General features: G+C 38.2%; 1 protein-coding gene across 1 annotated transcript in view; it reads right to left on the reverse strand.

Moving 5' to 3' along the window:
• Nucleotides 1-24,908, reverse strand: part of LOC128660911 (maternal DNA replication licensing factor mcm3) — a 130,169-nt gene that overhangs the window by 23,489 nt on the left and 81,772 nt on the right. The window contains exons 10-13 of the mRNA XM_053715003.1: nt 20,332-20,506; nt 19,046-19,169; nt 18,600-18,750; nt 16,263-16,403 (exon numbers count right to left, since the gene is read on the reverse strand). Coding sequence (XP_053570978.1) covers nt 16,263-16,403; nt 18,600-18,750; nt 19,046-19,169; nt 20,332-20,506 — 591 coding nt within the window. The remainder of the gene's footprint in view (nt 1-16,262; nt 16,404-18,599; nt 18,751-19,045; nt 19,170-20,331; nt 20,507-24,908) is intronic.

Consider the following 24,908-nt stretch of genomic DNA (forward strand, 5'->3'; position numbering starts at 1 on the left):
AGACACTTAGAGTCCAAAACCCTCAAACAAGACCCAGACAGCTTACCAGCCCAGCAGGTTGGCATCCGTGGTCACATCACCCAGGAATATCCCCAGAAGCATGCTTCCTGAGATAGATACTCCTGAAAAAATACTACGGAAGAAAGTCTTGTTGACTGTCCATTTTATGGAAAAAAGCAGAACGAAAGATGTCCATGGGAATACCATCGGACCAATTCCCTCCATGCACAGTCACTGAAAAGTGAAGGAAAATCCACTGCAGCTAGATCCAAACTCCCAACCTCCTGGTTGCAAGATGGCTAAACTATCCACTTCAGAGAGGGGGAAAAGCAATAAATCCTTGATAATCTGACCTCTGTTAGACATCTTCTCCTAGATAGAGAATCTATAAAGGTCCAAGCATACCGCACCTTGTTCCCAGGCGGTTTCCCATCCAAGTACTGACCAAACCCGACCCTGCATAACTTTCGAGATCAGACCGAATCGGGTGCATTCAGGGTATTGAGACGGTAGGCCCAAATAAATCACCCTTGCGGAACGAACAAGGAAACTCTTCTCCAGATTAATTTCCCAACCCTGGAAAAGAAGATTGGATAAGATCTCTTAAAAGTTTGCTTGAAGGATGACACCTGAACCATATATTGTCCAGAAAAATTTGCAGTACCCCAAGACCTAAAAGTCTGTCTAGGGTGACGGAAAATCAAACTTGAAAATATCCCGAAACAAGGGAACGATAATTGTTTCAGATCTATGTTCGTTATGAACAGGCCCTCTTGAACCAAAGCCGAGAGGAAACTACTAGAAGGTCAGAAAATGAGTTACCTGAGGTAAATACCTAGATCCCGTTCCCAAACCGGGACTGGAACTGTCACTCCCTAAGATGAAGATTTTGAACCCAGTTCAAGGAATGCCTCTCATCCTACTTGGATAGCAGATACTCTAGAAAGAGAAATCTGCCCCTGGGAGGAAATCTTAGATTGAACTTGAAAGGACATGAATGACTCTGCAGAACGAGTGGTAAAAGACAAACAAAAAAAAACCCTGAAAAAACAAACACACACAAACTTTTTTTTACCATAAAGTCAGCCAATAATTCTGCAAGACCAAGTTCAACCAAAGTCTCATCCTTAAAAGGAGACATCAGAAGAGAGGATTTGGAGGAAACAAAGTATTGAGCCTGCAACTGCTATAGAACTATAAAAGCCAAGGATGTACCAGTAAACCCCATGTAGACTTCTCAGCAGACCAAGATTTCAGATTTCTCAGATGAAGTAATTATACTGTCCGAATCTGGGATATCATCCTCAGGAACTGCTAGCGACTCCACTGCATCAGGTTTAAAAAGGGATAGCAACATAGTTAGCAGAAATGGAGCAGAAACCTTATCTGCATTATTAAGGGCTCCATTTATCATGCCAATTCTCCTATATTTTCTCCTAAAAGTTCTCATGAGAAATAATGCCCCTATTTATCATTCAAAAATACGTCTAAAATTGGGCAAGTTAAACTGTAAAATTCTCCTACTCTGTTCTAACTCTCCTTGGAGAACATGTTCTCCAAAAAAGGGTTAAACTAGATCTTTAGTCATATTTCATATAGTAATCCTCATAATTCTCCTAGTTATTAATATATCATTTATATTCTCCTGTGGAGGACTGAAAGTTCTCCTGCAAGTTCATGCATTAAAGTGCTCCACAGCTACATTGGAGAATAGCACTAGAAATCTATTCTCTACCAGTTGTAGAAGCAGTTACACCAAAAAAAAAAGGCACACACACACATACACAGTGGGTATAAAAAGTCTACACACCCCTGTTAAAATGTCAGGTTTCTGTGATGTATAAAAATGAGAAAGAAATCATTTGAGAAATTTTTCCACCTTTAATGTGACCTATAAACTGTACAACTCAATTGAAAAAAAAACTGAAATCTTTAGGTAAAGGGAAATAAAAAAAAAAAAATATATAGTTGCATAAGTGTGAACACCCTTTTATAACTGGAGATGTAGCTGTGTTCAGAATTAAGCAATCACATTCAAAATCATGTTAAATAGGAGTCAGTACACACCTGTCATCATTAACCCCAAATAAAGTTCAGCTGTTCTAGTACGTCTTTCCTGACATTATGTTAGTCGCATCCTACAGCAAAAGCCATGGTCCGCAGAGAGCTTCTAAAGCATCAGAGGGATCTCATTGTTAAAAAGGTATCAGTCAGGAGACAGGTACAAAAGAATTAGATATACCATGGAACACAGTGAAGACAGTCATCAAGTGAAGAAAATATGGTGCAACAGTGACATTACCAAGAACTGGATGTCCCTCCAAAATTGATGAAAAGACGAGAAGAAAACTGGTCTGGGAGGCTGCCAAGAGGCCTACAGCAACATTAAAGGAGCTGCAGGAATATCTGGCAAGTACTGGCTGTGTGGTACATGTGACAACAATCGCCCTTATTCTTCATTTGTCTGAGCTATGGGGTAGAGTGGCAAGACGGAAGCTTTTTCTTACAAAAAAAAATAATAATCCAAGCCCGGCTAAATTTTGCAAAAACACATCTGAAGTTTCCCAAAAGCATGTGAGAAAAGGTGTTATGGTCTGATGAAACCAAGGTTGAACTTTTTGGCCATAATTCCAAAAAATAATATGTTTGGCGCAAAAACACTGCATATAACCAAAAGAACATCATACCCACAGTGAAGCATGGTGGCGTCAGCATCATGCTTTGGGGCTGTTTTTCTTCAGCTGGAACTGGGGCCTTAGACAAGGTAGAGGGAATAATGAACAGTTCCAAATATCAGACAATATTGGCACAAAACCTTCAGGCTTCTGCTAGAAAGGTTAACATGAAGAGGAACTTCATGTTTCAGCATGACAACGACCCAAAGCATACATCCAAATCAACAAAGGAATGGCTTCACCAGAAGATTACATTTTTTGGATGGCCCAGCCAGAGCCCAGACCCGAATCCAATTCAAAATCTGTGGGGTGATGGGAAGAGGGCTGTGCACAGGAGATGCCCTTGCATTCTGACAGATTTAGAGTGTTTTTGCAAAGAAAATTGGGCAAGTCTTGCCAAGTCAAGATGTGCCATGCTGAAAAACTCAAACAAAAAGACAGTGCTGTAATAAAATAAAAAAGGTGCTTCAATAAAGTATTCGTTTAAGGGTGTTCACACTTATGGCAGCCATATTTTATTTTTTTATTTCCCTTTACCTAAAAGATTTCAGTTTGTTTTTCAATTGAGTTGTACAGTTTATAGGTCACATTAAAAGGTGGAAAAAGTTCTGAAATGATTTATCTTTGTCTCATTTTTTTTGGATCACAGAAACCTGATATTTTAACAGGGAGCGCAAAAATAATATATAACAGAGCCAAAAATGATATCTATTGGGGCATAAAAATAAGATATAAAAGAGCACTAAAATTGAAGCACAAAAACAATGAAAATGTAGCTCTATTTTCTTATATGAAAGTTTGCTGAAGAGGGCCGTTAAAGCTACTAGGAAGGCTTTATAAATATTTCTATTGGTTTATATATGATTAACATGGAGAATAGTTATGAATAAATATAAATATTTAAACGTGAGTGAAGGTGTCTATAACATCCTAAGGATATCTGTCTTCCTAATTACGCAAGTTAGTGTTGCCTTTATCTAAAAATTATTATGTGCCAAAAAACCTAGAGGGTAGATACTATTTCTCTAAAGTTGTGGGTGCGTTAACCCAAACTATGTGTTAGAAAAGAGCTTAAAATATCTGGAGGGTGGTCCTAGATATAACTGTGAGATTCCTTAACTGATCAAAATGCATCAGTGTAAACAAAGTTAAATAATCTAAAACTAAAAAATGTGGATTCCTATCAGTTTTATCTAGGATATCAGTATTGACGAGTGAAAAAAATACCAAAAACTAATATAGAATCTTATCAAGTGTATAATTGCGATTGTCTCAACCACAACAAAAATATAACTTTATAAATTGGTGCTTAGTGTATGATATAAAGGGAAAACCGATAATAGAACCTAAAACCCACTAAAAATCATTACTCAAATGGTATTAAAAAATAATTTATTTACCAGAATAAAAAATATAAGGTTAAATGAATGTAAAAGGGGACGTCTCCCCAAATATAGCAATCAAAGTAATCTTGTTCTAGCAATATCTATGCATAAAAACAAAATATTTACAAAATATTTAATTTGAAGAAATTGCGTATTATATAGCTTAAAACTAGAGATCAGCGACTCTGTCCTTATGGTAGACTTTGTCCAAAATGCAGTCTAGAATACACGTTTAATCCAGGGAGTCATACAGTTTATGAATGTCTGTGCAGTATACCGTAGATTGTGTATCAAGGACAGGATTTATGCCTGAGTGTTAGGAGTGATTTCAAAACTCCTCTTTATATGACAGTAAATTTACCTTGTTCTCTTGTATGACAATTTTTTTACCTTATCTTAGTATATCATATAAAGCCGTTGTCGGGCACTTGTCTCCGGACTGATTCAGTAAGCCGCAAGTACCTTGGTGTCTGACGTCATCAGTGCGATTTCCAGTTGTCAATACAGACTGCTTAAAACGGATGTTTTATCCAGATATGAAAACAGGATAGGCTTATTTCTTTTGAAACAGACGTGATTCCCTGCACTTTGAGCTCATTGTTCTCCTGCGTGCACTAGCACTAACAGATAAAAGGTCAGATTGCAGATTAACCCGGGTCACCACAGAAGTTAGTAAAAGTTCTTAGGTTTCAAATATCATAATTTGTATGATGTTTAGATATGCACAGTCACTTAGATCGACGCGTTTCACTCACCAGGGATCTTGATAAAGCTCTTCGGGAGATTGAGAGGAACCGCAGGGCACTGCATGTGACCGAAAAAGGAGAAAACTGTGGTATTGCCTAAACAGCATCATCCTGGTAGACATGGGGCTCAGAAGGCAAAAACCTATCTGTACTTTCATTAGATACGTGAAAAACTGTCGCACAGAATTGCATATGCAAACACTCTAAAAATACTTCATGCTTAGAATAATTCTTTAGTAGATTTTATGTTAAAAAAAAAAAATCTGATCCTCACGAACCAGAAGCATTTATTCCTTGGGAACAGAGTTCTAGCAAAATATGCACATATGTCCCTTTAAGTGCTAATGACGGCTCTGAGCCGTCAGAGTTTCTCACTCTGGGGCTAATGACGGCTCAGAGCCGTCATGAGCACTCTCCCACCTTGAGGGACATCTGGGGGCTCCTTAATGCTGCTACCCCGGCGATCGTGCCTGTAGAGTAACGGGCATCGCCGGGGCTTCACGTGATGCACGGTGACATCACGCGCAATTACGTGATGACGTCACCGTGCAACTTTATTTATACTTAATTTCTTTCATGTAATTAGCAAGAGTCCATGAGCTAGTGACGTATGGGATATACATTCCTACCAGGAGGGGCAAAGTTTCCCAAACCTCAAAATGCCTACAAATACACCCCTCACCACACCCACAATTCAGTTTTACAAACTTTGCCTCCGATGGAGGTGGTGAAGTAAGTTTGTGCTAGATTCTACGTTGATATGCGCTCCGCAGCAAGTTGGAGCCCGGTTTTCCTCTCAGCGTGCAGTGAATGTCAGAGGGATGTGAGGAGAGTATTGCCTATTTGAATGCAATGATCTCCTTCTACGGGGTCTATTTCATAGGTTCTCTGTTATCGGTCGTAGAGATTCATCTCTTACCTCCCTTTTCAGATCGACGATATACTCTTATATATACCATTACCTCTGCTGATTCTCGTTTCAGTACTGGTTTGGCTATCTGCTATATGTAGATGAGTGTCCTGGGGTAAGTCTTATTTTCTGTGACACTCCAAGCTATGGTTGGGCACTTTGTTTATAAAGTTCTAAATATATGTATTCAAACATTTATTTGCCTTGACTCAGAATGTTCAACTTTCCTTATTTTCAGACAGTCAGTTTCATATTTGGGATAATGCATTTTAATTTAACATTTTTTCTTACCTTAAAATTTGACTTTTTCCCTGTGGGCTGTTAGGCTCGCGGGGGCTGAAAATGCTTCATTTTATTGCGTCATTCTTGGCGCAGACTTTTTTGGCGCAAAAAATCTATTTCCGTTTCCGGCGTCATACGTGTCGCTGGAAGTTGCGTCATTTTTTGACGTTATTTTGCGCCAAAAATGTCGGCGTTCCGGATGTGGCGTCATTTTTGGCGCCAAAAAGCATTTAGGCGCCAAATAATGTGGGCGTCTTATTTGGCGCGAAAAAATATGGCGTCACTTTTGTCTCCACATTATTTAAGTCTAATTTTTTATTGCTTCTGGTTGCTAGAAGCTTGTCTTTTGGCATTTTTTCCCATTACTGAAACTGTCATTTAAGGAATTTGATCAATTTTGCTTTATATATATGTTGTTTTTTCTCTTACATATTGCAAGATGTCTCACGTTGCATCTGAGTCAGAAGATACTACAGGAAAATCGCTGTCAAGTGCTGAATCTACCAAAGCTAAGTGTATCTGCTGTAAACTTTTGGTAGCTATTCCTCCAGCTGTTTGTATTGATTGTCATGACAAACTTGTTAAAGCAGATAATATTTCCTTTAGTAAAGTACCATTGCCTGTTGCAGTTCCTTCAACATCTAAGGTGCAGAATGTTCCTGATAATATAAGAGATTTTGTTTCTGAATCCATAAAGAAGGCTATGTCTGTTATTTCTCCTTCTAGTAAACGTAAAAAATCTTTTAAAACTTCTCTCCCTACAGATGAATTTTTAACTGAACATCATCATTCTGATGATTCCTCTGGTTCAGAGGATTCTGTCTCAGAGGTTGATGCTGATAAATCTTCATATTTATTTAAAATGGAATTTATTCGTTCTTTACTTAAAGAAGTACTAATTGCTTTAGAAATAGAGGATTCTGGTCCTCTTGATACTAATTCTAAACGTTTAGATAAGGTATTTAAAGCTCCTGTGGTTATTCCAGAAGTTTTTCCTGTTCCTAATGCTATTTCTGCAGTAATTTCCAAAGAATGGGATAATTTGGGTAATTCATTTACTCCTTCTAAACGTTTTAAGCAATTATATCCTGTGCCGTCTAACAGATTAGAATTTTGGGACAAGATCCCTAAAGTTGATGGGGCTATTTCTACCCTTGCTAAACGTACTACTATTCCTACGTCAGATGGTACTTCGTTTAAGGATCCTTTAGATAGGAAAATTGAATCCTTTCTAAGAAAAGCTTATCTGTGTTCAGGTAATCTTCTTAGACTTGCTATATCTTTGGCTGATGTTGCTGCAGCTTCAACTTTTTGGTTGGAAACTTTAGCGCAACAAGTAACACATCGTGATTCTCATGATATTATTATTCTTCTTCAGCATGCTAATAATTTTATCTGTGATGCCATTTTTGATATTATCAGAGTTGATGTCAGGTTTATGTCTCTAGCTATTTTAGCTAGAAGAGCTTTATGGCTTAAAACTTGGAATGCGGATATGGCTTCTAAATCAACTCTACTTTCCATTTCTTTCCAGGGTAACAAATTATTTGGTTCTCAGTTGGATTCCATTATTTCAACTGTTACTGGTGGGAAAGGAACTTTTTTACCACAGGATAAAAAATCTAAAGGTAAAAACAGGGCTAATAATCGTTTTCGTTCCTTTCGTTTCAACAAAGAACAAAAGCCTGATCCTTCATCCTCAGGAGCAGTTTCAGTTTGGAGACCTTCTCCAGTCTGGAATAAATCCAAGCCAGCTAGAAAGGCAAAGCCTGCTTCTAAGTCCACATGAAGGTGCGGCCCTCATTCCAGCTCAGCTGGTAGGGGGCAGGTTACGTTTTTTCAAGGAAATTTGGATCAATTCTGTTCACAATCTTTGGATTCAGAGCATTGTTTCAGAAGGGTACAGAATTGGTTTCAAGTTGAGACCTCCTGCAAAGAGATTTTTTCTTTCCAGTGTCCCAGTAAATCCAGTAAAAGCTCAAGCATTTCTGAAATGTGTTTCAGATCTAGAGTTGACTGGAGTAATTATGCCAGTTCCAGTTCTGGAACAGGGGATGGGGTTTTATTCAAATCTCTTCATTGTACCAAAGAAGGAGAATTCTTTCAGACCAGTTCTGGATCTAAAAATATTGAATCATTATGTAAGGATACCAACATTCAAGATGGTAACTGTAAGGACTATCTTACCTTTTGTTCAGCAAGGGAATTATATGTCCACAATAGATTTACAGGATGCATATCTGCATATTCCGATTCATCCAGATCATTATCAGTTCCTGAGATTCTCGTTTCTGGACAAGCATTACCAGTTTGTGGCTCTGCCGTTTGGCCTAGCTACAGCTCCAAGAATTTTTACAAAGGTTCTCGGTGCCCTGCTGTCTGTAATCCGAGAACAGGGTATTGTGGTATTTCCTTATTTGGACGATATCTTGGTACTTGCTCAGTCTTTACATTTAGCAGAATCTCATACGAATCGACTTGTGTTGTTTCTTCAAGATCATGGTTGGAGGATCAATTTACCAAAAAGTTCTTTGATTCCTCAGACAAGGGTAACCTTTCTGGGTTTCCAGATGGATTCAGTGTCCATGACTCTGTCTTTAACAGACAAGAGACGTCTAAAGTTGATTGCAGCTTGTCGAAACCTTCAGTCACAATCATTCCCTTCGGTAGCCTTATGCATGGAAATTCTAGGTCTTATGACTGCTGCATCGGACGCGATCCCCTTTGCTCGTTTTCACATGCGACCTCTTCAGCTCTGTATGCTGAAGCAATGGTGCAAGGATTACACGAAGATATCTCAATTAATATCTTTAAAACAGATTGTTCGACACTCTCTAACATGGTGGACAGATCACCATCGTTTAATTCAGGGGGCTTCTTTTGTGCTTCCGACTTGGACTGTAATTTCAACAGATGCAAGTCTCACAGGTTGGGGAGCTGTGTGGGGATCTCTGACGGCACAAGGAGTTTGGGAATCTCAGGAGGTGAGATTACCGATCAATATTTTGGAACTCCGTGCAATTTTCAGAGCTCTTCAGTTTTGGCCTCTTCTGAAGAGAGAATCGTTCATTTGTTTTCAGACAGACAATGTCACAACTGTGGCATACATCAATCAAGGAGGGACTCACAGTCCTCTGGCTATGAAAGAAGTATCTCGAATTTTGGTTTGGGCGGAATCCAGCTCCTGTCTAATCTCTGCGGTTCATATCCCAGGTGTAGACAACTGGGAAGCGGATTATCTCAGTCGCCAAACGTTGCATCCGGGCGAATGGTCTCTTCACCCAGAGGTATTTCTTCAGATTGTTCAAATGTGGGAACTTCCAGAAATAGATCTGATGGCGTCCCATCTAAACAAGAAACTTCCCAGGTATCTGTCCAGATCCCGGGATCCTCAGGCGGAGGCAGTGGATGCATTATCGCTTCCTTGGAAGTATCATCCTGCCTATATCTTTCCGCCTCTAGTTCTTCTTCCAAGAGTAATCTCCAAGATTCTGAAGGAATGCTCGTTTGTTCTGCTGGTAGCTCCGGCATGGCCTCACAGGTTTTGGTATGCGGATCTTGTCCGGATGGCCTCTTGCCAACCGTGGACTCTTCCGTTAAGACCAGACCTGTCACAAGGTCCTTTTTTCCATCAGGATCTGAAATCCTTAAATTTAAAGGTATGGAGATTGAACGCTTGATTCTTGGTCAAAGAGGTTTCTCTGACTCTGTGATTAATACTATGTTACAGGCTCGTAAATCTGTATCTCGAGAGATATATTATAGAGTCTGGAAGACTTATATTTCTTGGTGTCTTTCTCATCATTTTTCCTGGCATTCTTTTAGAATACCGAGAATTTTACAGTTTCTTCAGGATGGTTTAGATAAGGGTTTGTCCGCAAGTTCTTTGAAAGGACAAATCTCTGCTCTTTCTGTTCTTTTTCACAGAAAGATTGCTATTCTTCCTGATATTCATTGTTTTATACAAGCTTTGGTTCGTATAAAACCTGTCATTAAGTCAATTTCTCCTCCTTGGAGTTTGAATTTGGTTCTGGGAGCTCTTCAAGCTCCTCCGTTTGAACCTATGCATTCATTGGACATTAAATTACTTTCTTGGAAAGTTTTGTTCCTTTTGGCCATCTCTTCTGCCAGAAGAGTTTCTGAATTATCTGCTCTTTCTTGTGAGTCTCCTTTTCTGATTTTTCATCAGGATAAGGCGGTGTTGCGAACTTCTTTTGAATTTTTACCTAAAGTTGTGAATTCCAACAACATTAGTAGAGAAATTGTGGTTCCTTCATTATGTCCTAATCCTAAGAATTCTAAGGAGAAATCGTTGCATTCTTTGGATGTTGTTAGAGCTTTGAAATATTATGTTGAAGCTACAAAATCTTTTCGTAAGACTTCTAGTCTATTTGTTATCTTTTCCGGTTCTAGAAAAAGCCAGAAAGCTTCTGCCATTTCTTTGGCATCTTGGTTGAAATCTTTAATTCATCTTGCCTATGTTGAGTCGGGTAAAACTCCGCCTCAGAGAATTACAGCTCATTCTACTAGATCAGTTTCTACTTCCTGGGCGTTTAGGAATGAAGCTTCGGTTGACCAGATCTGCAAAGCAGCAACTTGGTCCTCTTTGCATACTTTTACTAAATTCTACCATTTTGATGTATTTTCTTCTTCTGAAGCAGTTTTTGGTAGAAAAGTACTTCTGGCAGTGGTTTCAGTTTGAATCTTCTGCTTATGTTTTTCATTAAACTTTATTTTGGGTGTGGATTATTTTCAGCAGGAATTGGCTGTCTTTATTTTATCCCTCCCTCTCTAGTGACTCTTGTGTGGAAAGATCCACATCTTGGGTAGTCATTATCCCATACGTCACTAGCTCATGGACTCTTGCTAATTACATGAAAGAAAACATAATTTATGTAAGAACTTACCTGATAAATTCATTTCTTTCATATTAGCAAGAGTCCATGAGGCCCGCCCCTTTTTTATGGTGGTTATGATTTTGTATAAAGCACAATTATTCCAATTCCTTATTTTATATGCTTTCGCACTTTTTTATCACCCCACTTCTTGGCTATTCGTTAAACTGAATTGTGGGTGTGGTGAGGTGTGTATTTGTAGGCATTTTGAGGTTTGGGAAACTTTGCCCCTCCTGGTAGGAATGTATATCCCATACGTCACTAGCTCATGGACTCTTGCTAATATGAAAGAAATGAATTTATCAGGTAAGTTCTTACATAAATTATGTTGTTAAGTATTGGAGGAGGGGGCATGCTGCTTAGAAGCCTGTATCTCAGGCATCTAAGCAGCTACAGACCCCCAAGACCCACTGTTGGAAAGGTAATCGCCTAACCTTTCCAACAGTGTAAGTCTTGGCATCTGTAAAAAAAAAAATTTAAGTTATAAAAAAAATTCAAAAATAAAGAATATTAGCACCCAGGTGGGAAATGGCTTAGCAGCCAAAGGGTTAAATTAAGAAAACTTAAAATCTTAAGATACAATGGAACTGTATAACTGAAGTGTAAACCAACGATAAAACCCTAATTTAAGGTCTTATATCTAATATAAGTGCAGCAGAGAAGTGTATTAGACCATTGCACAAAAGTGCAGTCTGCTTATAAAAAAAAAAACTTGGTACTAAGCCAATTCGTTATTTGTGTCCTACTGAACTGATAGCCTAAAACAACGATGGCTGAACGTTCTTAGCTATAATTAGCTTTACAAGTATGTCACTGTAACCACTCTGCCACTGCTCCTTTCTCGGAGCAGAATTAACACCGCTCCGTTCTCTTCTGAGAACAGGGTGGAGATTACACTGGCTCAGAAAAACCCAAAATCGCGCCGCTTCCAGAATGCAAAAACAAGAAGTAGGCGTGAACTTACAAGCGGCAAGAGAATGAAGCGCGCATACATCGCGCTTCATTCTGCCGACAAGCCGGGTCAGAATTAATACGACCATGAAGGGCACACAGAGTCTGCAGATATATGAGATACGAGCAAGGACATCTTAGACTTAACTGCCCCATAGGTGTAACGCCGCTTAAACGAGCGCGCTCTAACAGCATCCAGCCTGAAAATAAAAAGGAACGTTTCCTAAATAATCTTGACCTGCGTGAAACTTGTGGTAGCAGTGCTCTAGACTCAAGACCTTCCTAAACTATAAGGAAATTAAATGAGTTGTCTTCAGACAGAAAAGTGATCAATACACTGCGTTACATTTTATATAACAGAATAAAATCTGAGCCCCAACAAAGAGTAACTTCCTTAAGTCGCCTATGTCACAACCAAAAGTGCCTGCCCACTGCCAGTAAAAAATCCTTCATAAAGGATAGTGTCACATAAAGTGCAGCTCACCAGGTGTGAGAGGATGCCCCTCAGACCTGTGGAGAGAGAAAAAAAAAACAAAAAACAAACAAAAAAAAAAAACCTTACTCAGGCTTTCCATACCAGGGCAGCAACATGCTAGGAAACTAGTAAAATGAAAAGAAACTTATTTGCGCTAGTGTTAACACACAGTAAACACAGCTAAAGCATATAGCCAGCAAATTTAAGTAATGAACAATTAAGACTCCGGATCAGAAATGAAATTCAAAACGTATGCTGCCTACAATATAGGACAATAGAGGTCAAAGCACCAAGTAATATTTAAAATATATATATGTAGCTAGTAAAAGGCTATTAAAATTATATTTTAATACAACAAATTATAAAAAAAAAATGTATCATTTCATAATAAATAAAAATGGGTATCCCAAACTTATCCAGTAAGAGAGGAACCCAGTAAATTGTACTAGCAGTCAAAATAAATATTCCACAATGTGACAATATTGTCTTATATGTGCAGCAAATATGCTCAATGTTCCTTAGCCACAGCGGGGGTTACCCGTAGGAGTAAACATCACTCACCGGTTAATAGTGGATATGCGGGGGTTACTCCGTCTCCAGCAGATCATTCACCCTCTCAAGGCACTGCCATGATCTTAGCCACTTTAAGTATGCTTAGGAACGAGGCGGTGAAACTCCCCACTCACCTCAACTTATTCCTGCTGATATCCTTCAGGCTAAATTACGGTTGGCCCCTCCACACAAGAAACCAGGTGGTACCCCGCCTCTTCAGCGTCACACGCGGCTCACTCGGATACTTGTTTAGAAACTGCACATATGCTCCTTACGGTTATACTTTCAACAGTTGGACAGTCGGTATCTGGACGGAAGTACATTTCAAAAGAGACAAGGCATTCCAACTGTCCCAAACTTATAGCATAAAAACAGATAAGTCAAGAGCAGACCTAACGTGAAAGTGAAAAGAAGAAAAAAAAAAAAAAAAAAAAAAAAAAAAAAAAAAAGTAGAAACCCACTCAGTGCAAACTAAAGGTAATCACATATGAAAATCCAGAAATGGACACATACAAGGCTATACAAAAGACAAAGAAAAAACACACAGCAGCAGATAAAATACAATAAAATATCTCTAAAAGTAAAACAGAACAAAAATACAGCAGATGCACATCAATAATACAATGACAAAGAAACTGCAATGCAAAACAAAAAGTTAAAATAGCGTCTCTTATAAAGGGAACTTGGAGATATGAATGTCAAATTCCTCTATTTCAGGAAAAGATGCTCCAGAATATGCAATGTGCAGTATAAATGCTGTATGCACAGTGTCCTCTAAGAATCAGAGAGAAAACTTCTCAAAATAGTGCTGAAGCATTCAAATAGAAAGTTTATCCGAACTTAGAGTATAGAACTCTGCAATCCGCTCCCACTGCAGTCCGCTCACTGAAGATCACACCGTCTTTGGAATCAGGGTCGGCTCTAAGGGGGGGCATTGGGGGGCAATGCCCCCCCAAATGGAATGCTGTGCCCCCCAGGGCAAAAGAAGTGATTTAAAAAAAAAAAATTTTTTTTTTTTACATTTTAAAAGTGGGTCCCAAATGTCGCATCAACCATTTGCAGCCACTGGACCCTGGAGATCCGCCACTGGAGGGCCCAGCAAATCTTATTACTGTCCTCTATTTACAACCAGATAACAAATAAAGTTGCATTTCCCTGCTGGTGCTCTCACAGTTAACCTATGGCTTGCAATGACCCTGCTCCTGCTAGCCCACTTACTACAGAGCTGAAGTGAGATGATGACATCATCAGACCTCTGCAGGAAGTACTGGGAGAAGCTAACAGTCAGTGAGAGGGAAGGCAAAAGTAATTTTGTGAAAACACAGCCGTATAACCAATGTGTGTGTGAGAGTAGTATCCCTTCCCTATTGTGCTTTATATCCTGGCAGCCAAAGATAAAGAAGCAAATTGGGAATTCCTTGGTTTCCCCACTGCAGATCACACAAAAAAAGTGTGCATTGTGCCTGCTTTATCTGCAGTGATCAGTGTAAAATGTGTGTCAGATTATAGGTGCTCAAATACACACACTTCAAATGTAGCTGTAAGACAATGAGTGAAATAGCCTTATGTTTATTATTTACATGTTTCAAAACATCTCCTATTTGTCCCCAAGGCTGTTTTATTATATATATATATATATATATATATATATATATATATATATATATATATATATATATATATATATATATATATATATATATATATATATATATATATATATATATATATACATATATATATATACATATACATATATATACACACACACGCACACTATGTGTGTGTGTGTATGTATGTATATATATATATATATATATATATATATATATATATAATTTGTGTGTATATACATACTGTATATACTGTGTGTGTGCTGGTAAATATCATTAATAATATCTGTACAAGTAATGTACTGCTTGGCACTCAAACTTATTGTCACGTAAAAGCTTATTTGATCATTAGTAGGGTCATTGGTAGAGCTACACATGCAAACAGTGTCCACTGGCTGTGTCATATGTGGGAGACATTCCTGAGAAATGACAAATGTAACTCCTGCACTGCCATAAATCTGGTAAATGTAACTGCTGCGGCACTGCCAGACATCTTATAAATGTAACCCCTATACTCCTTGAGATATGACACATGTAACCACTGCACTTCAAGAAATATAAACAAATCTAACTCCTGCACAGCCAGAGATCTGATAAATGTAACCCCTGGACTGCCACAGTAGGTCTGCTCTTATTTTGACTCATACATGCTTTTTAAATGCGTGCCCCCTCGTGGAAAAAAAAATGCCCCCCCATTTCATTTGTTCTGTAGCCGACCCTGTTTGGAATCGGACTCGTTCAGCTGTTCAGCTTCCGCTTTTAAGAGCCGGTAATGGAGTCTCGTGTGTCTGAATGTTCAGACTACGGTGGCATGCATCCACCAACAACAGAAGCAACACGTTTCAAATAGTCTTTTTCAAGCTCCTCACAAGTTCCTAACTGCTTTAAAGTCACCACTGCCCTACTGAAGAGACCAACGTGGAGCAAGACTAGACCCCATCTTGAGAGGAAAGATCAAAGCAACCCTACTCTGCTTTCACAATAATAATATCTTGATTGAAGTGAAATAAATTCAGACATCAAAATCTTCTCTTCCTTGTACCGCAGGCAAAAAGAATGACTGGGGGGTTATGGAAAGGGAAGTGACACTTAACAGCTTTGCTGTGGTGCTCTTTGCCTCCTCCTGCTGGCCAGGAGTGATATACCCAACAATAATTGAAGAGGATTCCATGGACTCACCATATCTTAGGAAAGAAAAAAAAGTTGCTTGCTTATTTAATTCAGATTTCTAAGTTAGTCAGAACTGTCGGTACACAGTGCACATTAGTCAATGTACTTTATATATAGGTTTTCACAATATTCTGTGGAGTTGGACTGCCTGGAGTACTAGGAATTGTTACAGGGGGTTGCCTGGGAGGGGTCATGGTCCATCCCTATATGTGGTGGGGAACAGCATAAAGCAGACACATTCCAGTAATGTGCTTGCAGTAGGCTGTGTGTCTTTTCTGGGGCATATAGTCTAAAGCTGGCATATGCCACCAATGCCAGCTTTAAAGTGTAAAGCTGGCATTGGTTTGTGTTACATTGGTTACAAATCAGAACTCTGTTAAAATACAACATTCAATTCCAAGACTATTTTAATCCCCAGTCTGGACCTGCTAGTTATTTGCTTCAAAGAAGCATTTTCTAATTTATAGATATTAGTCTTACATTAATACTTTCAAATGGGAATAAAAAAAAATAAAAAAAAATCACTTAAAACCAAACATTGTTTAACTATGCACTCTACAAATATTCCAGTTTGAAGTCAGTTTAAGTCCCAATACAGAGGCACATACCTTCTTAAAATAAGCAAACTGAACTAACTCAAGTGCTGTTTCAGCATCTTGAATGTCGATAGTTTTGCTCATACGGACTTTAGCGTGAGCTGTTGCCAACCTGATCATGGTCTCCAGAGCTCGAGCAGTAACTGGCATTGTCTATAAAAAGAATTTAAAAATATCAAATATTATAACTTAAAAATGTACAGTCTAATCAAAGTTAAAAACTCATGATTCTGATAGGGCATGCAATTTTATACAACTTTCCAATTATCCAAAGCTATACCTAGGAAGGCTCATATGATTTTAGAAGCCCTTAAATGCACTGAGATAAGGGGCAGCCTTAGACAGTTTTTCACAGCTAGATGAAGTTATTTAAAGGGACAGTCTACACCAGAATTTTTATTTGTTTAAGATAATCCCTTTATTACCCATTCCCTTTTTTTGCATAATCAACAGTTATATTAATACACTTTTTACCTCTTTGATTACCTTGTAACTAAGCCTCTGTAGACTGCCCCCTTATTTTAGTTCTTTTGACAGACTTGCATTTTAGCCAATCAGTGCTGACTTAGGAAACTCCACGGGCGTGAGCACAATGTTATCTATATGGCACACATGAACTAACGCCCTCTAGTTGCAAAAACTGTCAAAATGCATTTAGATAAGAGGCAGCCTTCAAGGTCTAAGAAATTAGCATATGAGCCTAGCTATGTTTAGCTTTCAACTAAGAATACCAAGAGAACAAAGCACAATTGGTGTTAAAAGTAAATTGGAAAGTTGTTTAAAGGGACAGTCAACACTAATATACTTACCTCAATTAAAAGATTTAATCCTGATACATCTGCAACCTGTCAAATATTCTACTGCACATTGCATTGTGTTGCATTCCGTCTTTAAACAGTACATCCAGACTGTTAAAAATGGCCCCCAAACTCAGCCCCTAAGGATATACATTTTTACATTGATTCAATATTCCCCTCTAGTAAGAGACAAGCAAATAAGTTATTCTGTCCGTTCACTGACTGTTGCGCTTGTGTGATCTTATAGAATTTGCGCCTGTGCAACGTCTATGGGAAATGAAGACAGGGAAACGCAAACATCTATCCAACAATGAAGAGAGGGGAACATATTGCGTTGCGCAAGGCCGTGCGAGTAGCATTACTATGTCATGTGCACTGCGTGGTGACATAGTTGAAAGCCTCTATATGATATACTAAATATTGAATGTTGAGAAGGAAGGTAGAGGAAGGAAGGTAGAGGGAGGAGGAGTTTGGGGGCCATTTTGTAGACATCGATTACATTAGGGATATTTATTGCTGCTGTTCACTATTGGGGGTATGTGAATAATGATTGAATAGTTATGGATTTTTACATAAGATAGTGATGTTAGTGGTGTTTACTGTCCCTTTAAATTTGCATACCCTATCTGAATCATAAAAGTTTATTTTGGACTACAGACTGTCCCTTTAATGTGTGCCATGTAGATAACATTGTGCTCACGCCATTGGAGTTACTTATGAGAGGGCACCGATTGGCTAAAATGCAAGTCAGTCAAAAGAACGGAGATAAGGGGGCATTCTGCAGAGGTTTAGATATAAGGTAATCAGAGGTAAAAACGTGTATTAATTTAACAGTGTTGGTTATGCAAAACTGGTGAATGGGTAATAAAAGGAATTCTCTTTATAAATAACAAATTCTGGACTAAACTGTCCCTTTAAGCAAGGAAGACTGAATACACCGTATGAAAAAGCTTTTAAAGCCATTCACAGTAATTTACTTCAATACTTCTTTTTGAAAAATAGACTAGAAAAAAAAAGTATTTTCAAATGACCAAATTTATTTAATAATTTAAACATTTAAGGGTACAGTTCTTAATAGTAATTTCACTTAATTGGCTTCCCAGTAAATACATTTTTGTGAAATTTCTTCCACATAAAACAAAATGTGCTAAAATTAAAAAAATGTAACCACAAACTGAAGCTATTAAAAAAAAAAAATTAAAGGGACAGTCAACACCAGAATTTGTGTTTTAAAAGCTAGATAATCCCTTAATTACCCAATTAATATGTTTTCTATATAAAAATACATGAATGCCCTCTAGTGGTGAAAAACCAGATTAGAGGCGGCCTTCAAGGTCTAAGAAATTAGCAAATGAACCTCCTAGATTTAGCTTTCAACTAATACCACCAAGAGAACAAAGCAAAATTGGTGCTAAAAGAAAATTGGAAAGTCGTTTAAAATTACATGCCCTATCGGAATCGTGAAAGTTTTTTTTGGACTTTATTTTAATCGCACAAACTGTTGAAAAAAAATAAAAATAAAATTAAAATGTATATACTTAAATCAACCTACCCTAGCACTGTCATTCATCTGATCATGGCTCCGAATCTTTGCATACTCCTGTGCTATAAAGTCAGCCGCCTCGAAGGTCAAAACCGGCTTTATCAACTTTGCAACATGAATGTACTTCCGAATAAACTGCATGCTGACAATTTTTGACTTGCTTTTTTAAAAATAAAAAATAAATAAGTTACAATATAGGCAAGCTTTCTAGTTTTAAGCATAAAATTCTGTTTAACTATTTTTACCTACCGGCTCTAATAAAAACATTGCTGTGAAGAATCAGTTTAGCTATACAACGCTAGCTGTTATTTAAACCAAAATTTGCTACACTGTAGAACATGGTACTGAAATAGCCACTTTCTAGTACAGGTTACATATACAAAACTTGTTTTGTAGTTTAAAAAAAAAAAAAAAAAAATTATATTCAGTTTTAGCAGAGGGAATATACAACAGACGTTTTGCGTGGGCCATGGAGGAGATTGTCATGTTTCTCATAAATCTGCAACTCTTGATCAGTCACATCTGTAGCATTTGGATCATCTGTGGCAAAAATCTCAACATTGCATCCAAGGGGCATTGCTGTAAAAAGAAAAAAAACACTTCAGAAATAAATACTTAATCAATGTTCTTCATACACTCCATTAAAAAAACATAATAAAAGATCATTTCTAGATACATTTAGTTATTTTCCATTATATTCAGTAGCTGAACTTATTTGTTTCTTGGTTGGAAAACCATAATATATGGTTTATTTGCAGGACTAGTAAATCTAAAAAGTAAACTATACAAGGAACTGACTTTAGCTTGATATAAAAACCCTACTTAGAGACCATCTACTCCTGAATTTTTTATCATTGTTTTAAAATAAAAAAAAATAAAAAAAATAAAAAAAATGGCTAATCCCTTTATTACACATTCCCCAAGTTTTACATAACCAACACGGTTATATTAATATACTTTTTACCTCTGATTACTTTGCATCTAAGTCTCTGCAGACTGCCCCCTTATTTCAGTTCTTTTGACAGATGCATTTTAGCCAATCGGTGCCCTCTCATAAGTAACTCCACTGGCGTGAGCACAATGTTAACAATATGGCACACATGAACTAACAACCTCTAGCTGTAAACAAACTGTCAAATCCTTTCAGATAAGGTGGCCGTGGCCTTCAAGGGGTTAGAAATTAGTTGCAAGTTAAACCTAGGTAGCTCATATGCTAAGAATACCAAAAGAGCAAAGCAAATGCGATAAAAGTAAATGGGAAAGTTGTTTAAAAATGACATGCCCTTTCTAAAACATGAGTTTAATTTTCACTAGACTGTCCCTTTAAAGGGATAGAACAGTCAAAATAAAAAACTATCATTCAGATAGAACCTGCAATTAAGCAACTTTCTAATTTACTCCTTGTATCACATTTTCTCTATTCTCTTATTTATTTTAAAAAGCTAAAATGTAAGCTTACAAGCCAGCCCATTTTTGGTTCAGCACCTGGGTAGTGCATGCTGATTGGTGTCTAAATGTAGCCATCCAATCAGCAAGAACTACTCAGGTGTTAAACCAAAAAAATGGGCCAGCACCTAAGTTCAACTGTCCTGCTTTTTTAAATAAAGGTACAAAGAGAACGAAGAAAAATTGATAATGGGAGTAAATTAGAAAGTTGCTTAAATTTGCATGCTCTGAATCATGAAAGTTTAATTTTGACTAGACTATCCCTTTAAGCCATAAAATATGAAGAATTGTTTACCATATCCATCTTGTTCTCCAGGAGTCCTATATCTGTGCATTCTCAGAACGTGATCAGATATTTCTCTGTCATGGTCTGCATCCATTTGGTCAAGAACAATAAAAAGTAAATCGAATCTTGAAAGCAGTGAATCTTGCAAGCCAATGTTTTCCATTGGTGTCCTATATTGATCATACTGTTAGGGTAAGAGCATCAGCGTGTTCAGATAAAAAAATATTTACATACAAATCTTATGTCAGGATATCTGTGAGTGTTAAGTGAACATACATAAATAATGCATTTATTTGTGAAACACAACCCCCCTTTCTCATTTGTCAAGGGCGCATTGCAAACATTTATCCCAATCTACAAAGAGTCTGTGTTCAATACCTTGGCTCAGATAAAAAAAAATCTATGACTTAAATAATTGCCCTAAAAAAAGTCCAGATAGATGATGACCCCATGCAGGAAATAGTAGCTCGGTCTAGAGCCAATCCTTTGAAGCACAAGTATATGAAAGTTAATTACCCTATGCTGAGTTGAATACACAACTCCCCCCAGACAAACAGGAAATGCAAATCTTGATTTTAAAAAGGGGAAATTAGCTTTATGTAAAATGAATTGTGTAATTTTCAAATGTTTCCTTGATACTCAGACTGTATATAGATACATATAGATATATCTGGGAAATTTCAAATTTGTAATAGATTAAACTAACAACTGTATAGCCTTATATTAAATATTTTTAATTGTTTCGTATATACATTTTATTGGTTGGCAACTGCTAAGATAATAAATAATTTTGTAACCTGGTATATACCAACACTTACAATGTGCAATAAATGATATATTAACCGGAAAACGACAGTGTTTAGCATTACATATTAATCACTGCACATTGGAAGTTATAAAATAATGTAAAACTAGTTTTGTTCGTAGCATTTGAAGTATTTTGCAGTCTTGGTATATGTATCCATTGTAAAGCCTCTAATGTTTAATCTCCATTGCTTAATCTGTGCAGGAGCCCATAACTACCTAGGTTAATTGTTTCTAGTGTGCATAATTAAAAGCATTACCCCATAAAAATGCTTATTCCTATAAGTTGTACAGCTTGTTTACCCTCACAAATGCAACCTTTTTAGTTGAACCTAGTTCATAAACAGGTTTTTTTTCTTTGACTTCTGATGCAATTTTTGTTTCAAAAAATAAACTCCATTTCTTTTGTAATAGCCATGTGTGAACATAAATTTTTTTTTTTTTTAAAGGGGCAATCTACTCCAAAAACTAAATTTATGCTTACCTGATAAATTACTTTCTTTTACGATATGACGAGTCCACGGATTTCATCCTTACTTGTGGGATATTAACCTCCTGCTAACAGGAAGTGGCAAAGAGCACCACAACAGAGCTGTATATAGAGCCCCTCCCCTTCCCCTCCACCCTGTCATTTGGCCGAAAGTTATAGGAAGAGAAAAGGAAAGGCTAAAAAGGTGCAGAAATGACTGAAGTTTTCAAAAAATAAACCTGTCTTAAAAAAACAGGGAGGGCCGTGGACTCGTCATATCATAAAAGAAAGTAATTTATCAGGTAAGCATAAATTTAGTTCTCTTTTACAAAGATATGACGAGTCCACAGATTTCATCCTTACTTGTGGGAAACCAATACCAAAGCAATAGGACATGGATGAAAGGGAGGGACAAGACAGGAACCTAAACGGAAGGCACCACTGCTTGAAGAACCTTTCTTCGAAAGATAGCCTCAGAAGAAGCAAAATATCAAATTTGTAAAATTTGGAAAAAGTGTGAAGGGACAACCAAGTCGCAGCCTTACAAATCTGTTCCACAGATGCATCGTTTTTAAAAGCCCATGTGGAAGCCACAGCCCTAGTAGAATGAGCCGTAATTCTTTCAGGAGGCTGCTGTCCAGCAGTCTCATGCCAAACGGATGATACTTCTCAGCCAAAAAGAAAGAAAGAGGTAGCCGTAGCTTTCTGACCCCTAAACGTTCCAGAATAAACAATGAATAATGAAGATGATTGACAGAAATCCTTAGTTGCCTGTAAGTAAAGCTTTAAGGCATGGACCACGTCCAAGTTATGTAACAGACGCTCCTTCTTAGAAAAATTAGGACACAAGGAACGAACAACAATTTCCTGATTAATATCATTTGAAACAACCTTAGGAAGGAACCCAGGTTTGGTACGTAAAACCACCTTATCAGAATGAAATATGAGATAAGGTGAATCACACTGTAATGCTGAAAGCTCAGAAACTCTTCGAGCAGAAGAAATAGCAACCAAAAACAGAACTTTCCAAGATAGTTTAATATCTATGGAATGCATAGGTTTAAACGGAACCCCTTGCAGAACTCAAACTAAATTCAAACTCCAGGGAGGAGTAATAGGTCTAAATACAGGCTTAATTCTAGATAGAGCCTGACAAAAAGATTGAACATCTGATACATTTGCCAAACGTTTGTGAAACAGAATTTGTCCCTTTAAGGAACTTGCTGATAACCCTAGGAATCCTAACTTTACTCCATGAGTAACCCTTGGATTCACACCAATAAAGATATTTATGCCATATCTTATGCTAGATCTTTCTAGTGACAGGCTTTCTAGCCTGTATCAAAGTATTGATAACTGAATCAGAATCCTCGCTTCGATAAAATCAAGCGTTCAATCACCACGCAGTCAGTTGTAGAGAAATTAGATTTGGATGTTGGAAAGGACCTTGAAAGAGAAGGTCCTGTCTCGACTGAAGTTTCCATGGTGGCAGAGAGGACATGTCCACTAGATCCACATACCAAGTCCTGCGTGGCCACGCAGGCACAATCAGGATCACTGAAGCTCTCTCCTGTTTGATTCGAGCAATCACGCGTGGGAGTAGAGGAAACGGCGGAAACACATGAGCTAGGCTGAACAACCAAGGTACTGCCAAGGCATCTATAAGTTCGGCCTGAGGATCCCTTGACCGGGATCCGTATCTTGGAAGCTTGGCATTCTGACGAGATGCCATCAAATCCAATTCCGGTCTGCCCCATCTGAGAATCAATGAGGCAAATACCTCCGGGTGAAGTTCCCACTCCTCCGGATGAAAAGTCTGTCGACTTAGAAAATCTGCTTCCCAGTTCTCTACCCCTGGGATGTAGATCGCTGACCGATGACAAGAGCGGGCCTCTGTCCAAATGATTATCTTGGATGCTTCTATCATCACTAAGGAACTCCTTGTTCCCCCCTGATGATTAACATATGCCACAGTGGTTATGTTGTCCGACTGGAATCTGATGAATTTGGCCGAAGCCAACTGAGGCCAGGCCTGAAGCGCATTGAATATTGCTCTCAGTTCTAGAATATTGATTGGAAGTAGAGACTCCACCTGAGTCCAAACACCCTGAGCCTTCAGGGAGTTCCAAACTGCATCCCAGCCTAGAAGGCTGGCATCTGTTGTCACTATCACCCACGAGAGTCTGTGGAAACAAGTCCCCTGGGACAGATGATCTGGCAACAACCACCAAAGAAGAGTTTCTGGTCTCTTGATGCAGATTTATTTTTAGGAGATAAATCCGCATAATCCCCATTCCACTGACTGAGCATGTACAGTTGCAGTGGTCTTAGATGAAAGCGAGCAAACGGAACGATGTCCATTGCTGCTACCATTAATCCGATTACCTCCATACACTGAGCCACTGATGGCCGAGGAATGGACAGAAGTGCTCAGCAAGCATTCAAAATCTTTGATTTTCTGGCCTCCGTCAGAAATACTTTCATGGCTACCAAGTCTCAGAGTTCCCAAGAAAGGAACCCTGGTCTGTGGAACAAGTGAACTCGTCTATGTTCACCTTCCAGCCGTGAGTTCTCAGAAAAGACACTGAGATTGTCAGATGATATGATGATGCCTGAATCAGAATATCGTCCAGATAAGGCGCCACCGCTATCCCTTGCAGTCTGATAACTGCCAAAAGAGACCCTAGAACCTTTGTGAAGATTCTGGGTACCGTGGCCAACCCGAAAGGAAGAGCCACGAACGGATAATGTTTGTTCAAGAAGGCAAACCTTAGAAACCAATGATCTTTGTGGATTGGAATATGAAGGTAAGCATCCTTCAAATCCATGGTAGTCATAATGACCCTCCTGGATCATTGGCAAAATCGTTTGAATTGTCTCCATCTTGAATGATGGAACTCTTAGAAATTTGTTTAGACACTTGAGGTCCAAATGGGTCTGAACGTTCCCTCTTTTTTGGGGACCACAAATAGGTTTGAATAAAACCCCTGTCCCTATTGTGGAACAGGACAGATTACTCAGATAGTAAAAAGGTCTTTTACACAGTGTAAGAACGCCTCTCTTTATCTGGTTTGCAGATCATTTTGAAAGATGAAATCTCCCTCATGGGAGAAAATCCTTGAATTCCAATTGATAACCGTGGGTCACTATTTCTAGTGCCCAGGAATCCTGAACATCTCTTGCCCAAGCAAAGAAAGAAAGTCTGCCCCCTACTAGATCCGGTCCCAGATCGGGGGCCACCCCTTCATGCTGCTTTGTGGAAGAAGAAGCGGGGGGTCCTCCTTTAAAGTTCCGAAAGAAACGAAAATTATTC

The sequence above is a fragment of the Bombina bombina genome, chromosome 5 (assembly GCF_027579735.1).
Source record: "Bombina bombina isolate aBomBom1 chromosome 5, aBomBom1.pri, whole genome shotgun sequence".
Classification (NCBI taxonomy): domain Eukaryota; kingdom Metazoa; phylum Chordata; class Amphibia; order Anura; family Bombinatoridae; genus Bombina; species Bombina bombina.